The sequence below is a fragment of the Symphodus melops genome (assembly GCF_947650265.1).
Source record: "Symphodus melops genome assembly, chromosome: 10".
NCBI classification, from domain to species: Eukaryota; Metazoa; Chordata; class Actinopteri; order Labriformes; family Labridae; genus Symphodus; species Symphodus melops.
Window position 1 is genome coordinate 5,428,008 of NC_136700.1, and position 6,000 is coordinate 5,434,007.

Consider the following 6,000-nt stretch of genomic DNA (forward strand, 5'->3'; position numbering starts at 1 on the left):
GTACCGAAAATGCTTGTTTTCCTCGCTGTTGCCTCTGTGAAAAATTGCCAAGCTATTTGCATATGTTGGTTGTTCATTTGCAGCTATTTTATGAGCTGCTGGCAGAGGAGCACTTTGTTTTGTTGCAGGAAAAAAAACAAAAAACGTGATGAAGTATTAAAATCACGATCCGTGTTATTCTCCAAAGCGGGTGCGAGGCTTGTTCAGGGGTAAAACTGCTGGGACAGGTCAGGGCTGCTCCCCGTCAGTATCTGTCGACGTTTGATAAGGTGAAAACATCACAGAGGAGACGACACACACATCGGCCTGTGTGAGAGCAGCAGCCTATTGTGTTGTTTTTTTTTAACATTTCCAGTACGACATGGACCGAAGAATGAGAGAGAATCCACACGAAAGTTTAAATTCATTTTCCAGGATAGCTTGATGCAAAAAAAAAAAGAAAAGCATAACACAGTTTGCATTTCTCCTACTCATTATTGAAAACCATCTTAAATTATGTAAACCCACAGAGACGTGTCTTCCTAAAAACAATGCTGACCTTCCTCAAAAGCACCTTAGAGAGTAGCTCATGTTCAGAGTTTGACCTTGCTGAAGTTTCACACAAACATAGTCTTGTACAGCTTTGTTTTGTAATATTTATGGCTTCCTCAGTCACAGCGACTCCTTCATGACTGACAGACTCTCTCTCTCTCTCTCTTTCGTTCTCAGGTCTGCTCATAGGATCTGGCTGTGCACTCTATCCTTTGGGATGGGACAGTGAGGAAGTACAGCAGACCTGCAACAACAGCTCGGACCAGTTTCAGCTGGGTAAGTTTAGCAAGCAGATACACGCGCACACACACATACACACACACACACACACACACACACACACACACACACACACACACACACTTGGATCCTGTGTAAAGAGCCCAAATAACACACTGATCTTTCAACCGTGACTTTGTTAATTTATCTTGTGTTAGCTGAACGTACCGGTCCCCCTGCAGATAAAAAAAAAAAAACCGATTGAAACAAAGAACACTGAGAACAGACTTTTCAATCTGGCCCCTGATATTCTGCCTTTTCTTCAAAACAAAGCAGAGACACAACACTATAAAAGCCAAAGAGACAGTCTCCAGTTTATTTCTAATTTGTTTCTTTGCTATAAACGTGCGCTGAGAATAAGCTGGAGCTGAGTTGTGCTCTGTATTCAGACGGCGTTCTCCATCTCCCTGACAGTGATATGTTGCTGTATCAGATAGAAGCTGTAGTTATTCATACAGCTGCTGTTCTATTATTTAATGCTAATCGTATCATATCAGATTCTTTTTTTTTTTTTTAACATATACAACATATATCATCAGGTATTGAGAAAACACGTTTTATTGAAGGGCTGGTTTCTCTGACAACAACGCAGCAGCCAGTACGTCTTCCTTCCAATTTTCCACTACGTTGTGGCACGTTGTCTATTACTGTACCAGACATGGTAGACGGTTTAACGGCCAACCAACGAATGTGCCATTGATGGAAGCGGGCACGTGAACAGGTTCAGATATAACTGATGGCTCCCAACTTAAAAAGCCTCGACCTTCTTTTAATACGTTCCACGAGCAGAAACGTGAGACGGCTAGGATAAATATTGAAGATGTTTTTTTGAGTAATGGAGAAAGGTAAGAACACAGAGATGTTTCAAGACTGATGCAGAGATGGCTAAACACTAAAGCGACATGACAACCTGAGTGCACATCGCCTCTATGAGGAACGGGCGGTGGGAGACAGTTTTCTTAAATGTGTTGAATTTGGACTGCAGAACCTGTTTTAAACACATCGTGTCTATTGCTCCTTTAGTGTAAAGTCAAAGGTATCAAAAGTTTAGTTGAAACTCTTGAGCCCACAATATACTTATTTAATCAATGACACGTTTTTCAAATGAACTTACTTTGTCAACCTTCATCCTTATTCAGAGACAGCCTCCGTGATTTGCTCAGCTACATAACTCTAAAGAAGTGAGACTTGTTAAGAAAAGACCACTGTCCCATGTAGAGTGTGACTCTTATTATTCTTTATAGTTGTTATTGACCTAAAATCTAATTTAGTCATTCTTACTGTCTCACCAGTGCCACGTCTCAAAACAATGAGGAAACAAATATCACAAGGGAAAGGCTTCATAAAAGAGATGGAGTCATTGAAATTCACATTTTCTCGTCAATCTGCTTGATTCTGAGAGATCTTGTGTTCAAAGTTAACATCTGGACTTTAGGATAGCACCAGCATATGAAGAAATATGTGAAAGGATCATACTGTTTGAACGGTGGACGTAAGGCAAGGTAACAGATAGTAATAGATTATTATTATTTAGAAAGATAGAAATGGAAGCCTTAGCTGTGACAACATTCCTAAAGCAAAATCAAAAACATCCCACAGTGATCTCAAAGTGATCGGGTCTTCTAGAGGCCTCCATCAATCTGAGGTCCACGGACCTGTAAGAAAACCTAAACACTCTCAGGCAGGGGCAACTATTAGATTAGATTAGAAAACTTTATTGATCCCCAGCAGAGAAACTCATTTGTCACCTGGTCGACAGACACGCAGGTGACAGAGTCAGCGCCGGGGGAGGGGGGGGGGGGGGGGGGGGGGGGGGGGGGTCGGAGCCTCTCATCAGGCCCACTTGCAGAGGAGCCGCCTCTGAACCGCATCAATGGTAGAAGTTTTGTATAAATGATCATTTTGGCCTGACAGGAAAGGTCAGTGTGACCACTTAAGAAACTGGACTCACTCACTGCAGGCCATAATGATCCAATATCCAATATCTAGGAAATTTGACCATCAGCTTTTACCAATAATCAATAATGTGTTATCAAAGGGATAGTCTAAGCTGAGCAGCAGAGGACCTCGTCTTATTTCATGATAATCTGGTCAGCAGTTGGTATCTGGACAGAGGGAAGGACAAACTCCTTGAAATACATCCAAGGCTCTTTTGTTTATAGATTTCCTGTCAGTTGAATAAGAGATCCACATTACAGCTCAGTCAGCAGACAGATGTGACTGTTTTAGCAGCATTTGAATCAAAGCGTTAGATTGAATATAGAAGGCCATAGCTCGGCCTGATTTAAATTCTTAAACATCCTCTTAATTAATGAAATGCCACCAGAAGTAATTATGTTGGATAATTATGTGATTTTCTTTTTGCAGGAACAGGTGCTCAGTTTGTATCAAATTCCGCTAACAAGTTTGTTTGCATCGCTCTGCTGTTCTCTGCCTCTGGCATATTAAGTTGACTCGCTGAAGATGACGGCGCCCGTTGTTTCGGTTTCACCTCCTTATTGGTTGCGCCCTTGACAGAAACACTGTGATGTTCCCCCCCCCCTCGAGAGCAGCGTTTCTCACAAACGATGCGTCTCGTCGACAACAGCTTTAGCTCTCTCATTCATTAATCATGAAGAGAACAGTCGGTACTTTAAAAGATAACTTTGAATGTAGCTGTAGGTCACATTAATGGCATTGTGTCTAAGTGGGGGAAAGTTGGAGATGTGCTGAATGCATGAAAAAGTTGTTGCTTAGAAAAAGCAAAGAAAAGTAGAAAAAAATATTTTTAGTTTTGGCTGTTAAATCCAGTTTCAACAGTGAGGCGACATATTCACATGAATTGTTAATGAGATGCCTCCTCTTCCAGCTCAGCTGATTATTAGATAATTACTATATTTGATCGGTTATCCTCATCAAATACGATGTTTTAATGAGATGTCTTGATGGTCATTAAAACCTTTTTCAAATTGGGGAAGAAGATTCTTTGTCGGATATTGCAGAGAGAATATTCTCGGAGGGTTGAAAAGATGCGTCTTTAGGTGGAACTTCACAGTTTAATTTGTCTTTTGCTTTTAGCGTTTGGCTCAGTCTCTGCATCCGAAAGAGCCTGTGAGTGCAGTTTCTACATACCAGACGGTCTGCTTGCAAGCGAAACTGCATTCACTTTATTTGTTTTAACAGTGCTAACTCTTTTCTCGCAGGACGAAGGGAAATGCTGTGTCCTGTGTAGAAATGTTACGAGCACTTTACAACACTGCCTTTTTTTCCCCACACAAACGTGTTAACCACTGATCCAAGGAAAAGGTGTAGTGTAGTATTAGGATACAGTCAGCAGCACTAATAGATGATATATTTAAAGGGAACATGTTTATCGTGGGTGAACTGCAACAGACATAACAGCTGGATTAACATCAGGCTGTCACTTTAAATCCACACCTTTCCGTTCATGCTGACAGAGAACCATGAGCACTGAGCAGATCTGACGCTGTGACTTCTTAAGAACACAAACGTGTGTAATGGTGGTAGAAATTCCACAGTGGGTGCATGAATGAATAATGAATTATGCACCAAGGTTCAGTGAGAGTTGTTAAATCTTTTGAACAGTCGCTGCATGTACACTACAATGCAGTGCAGGGTAAAAGCCTCATTAAAACTAAAAAGTCTCTCATCCTGTAAATATTAACAGTGCTCATCCTCCTGCACTTCATTTATTTAATCTTATAATGCTTTTAAGCTTGAGCTCTTCTCTATTGGAATGATTTTTTTTTTTATGTTTGCATAGTGGTGATGCGAGCTCGATCAGCAGTTTTCCATAAAAAAAAATTGTTTTATAAATGTATGAGTGAACAGTTCCAAGTCTCTTCAGACACTCTCACATTCTGGTTAAACAAATCAGTGGTTCCTCTGCCAAATTCTTATCTGTTTTCATTTCATTGAAGTTCATTCATGTGTTTTTGGAGATATCGTGCTGAAAGACAGACAGATAAAATAAAGAGTGATAGGATGTCACACTGAATCCTCTTCTTTCCTCTGCAGGTTCCTGTCAGATCGGCTGGGCATATTACTGCACAGGAGCCGGGGCGGCGGCTGCTATGCTACTATGCACCTGGCTGTCCTGTTTCGCAGGGAAGAAGCAGAAGCAGTACCCGTACTGACATAGAGCATCAGGGCGACGGGGACAGGAAGAGACCTCGGGAGGTACAACAGCACGGGAGAGGACTCTGACTGTATGGACTCAAAGCAGTACAGCACACCAGGCACCAAAGACAGCAAGTCATTCTGGTGCTCTGCACATCATGGACACTACTCATCAGACAACTGCAGGGACTGTTTCATTATGCAGCACAAACACATGGCTTTGAAAACTGGGTCTTCTCTTACAAGCTGTTCTTAAATGAAATAATGTACGGACCAATCCTCTTTGTAAAAAAAAATTTAAAAAAAATGTTACATGACTATTTCTTTAACAAAAAGAATATTCTGTCTGTTTTTGTCTTCCTCCTTTTCTCTCAGTGTTTATGTGATAGTGTGCCCTGTGATGAAGAGAAAAGTAATATTGCTTCATTGTAACGTGAAGTGTTTCTGTCTCCTCTTCATGTCTCATCCTTGCCTTAAATACAAACTGAAATGCAATAACCCTTATAACGTAAAGCAATCCAACTCTGGCTGCCTGCTTCCTCGACTCAGCCTGTACAGATTCCCAAAAAGTCTAAGCAGAGTTTATTTAACACATTCATAAGATATACGTTGTGTATGATAATGTATTTTATCATATTAGCACATGTTTTGTATTCACTCTTCAAGTTATTCTTTGTCATTTTACTTTGTTTTTTGTAAATAAATGTTTATTGAATTCTGCATTTGGATTGTTATTTCAGGCACAGAGTACACCCTGAGGTAAAGTGAACAGGCCTCCACTCACATTCCTCAAAGCTTTTCCCATGACCTCTCGATCTTGGTAGTACTGCATGTGGGAGTCTCCCCCCCAATCGATAGAGAGGATAAGACCGGGCAGTGCTGTGAATTTAACTTTCCCCTATAATCGATGAGGAAAATCCTGTGACCTCTCGTCTCGTCGGATGGTTTCCCTTTTGACCAGGTTATAAACTTCAAAGTGAGTGTTTAAGACAAAGTCTGAGATGCAGTCATACACTGGGGCATTGAGTAATGGCGCGTCAGACTGCTCGATGTCCAGAGGTAGCTCATAGA

At 41.1% G+C, this 6,000-nt stretch overlaps 1 protein-coding gene across 1 annotated transcript in view; it reads left to right on the forward strand.

Moving 5' to 3' along the window:
* The window catches only part of LOC306830886 (LHFPL tetraspan subfamily member 6 protein), a 46,358-nt gene extending 40,709 nt beyond the window's left edge, over positions 1-5,649 (forward strand). Inside the window, exons 3-4 of the mRNA XM_079354615.1 lie at positions 709-807; positions 4,828-5,649. Of these exons, the coding sequence (XP_079210741.1) occupies positions 709-807; positions 4,828-4,946 (218 nt within the window). The 3' untranslated portion in view covers positions 4,947-5,649. The remainder of the gene's footprint in view (positions 1-708; positions 808-4,827) is intronic.
* Positions 5,650-6,000: the final 351 nt, after the last annotated feature.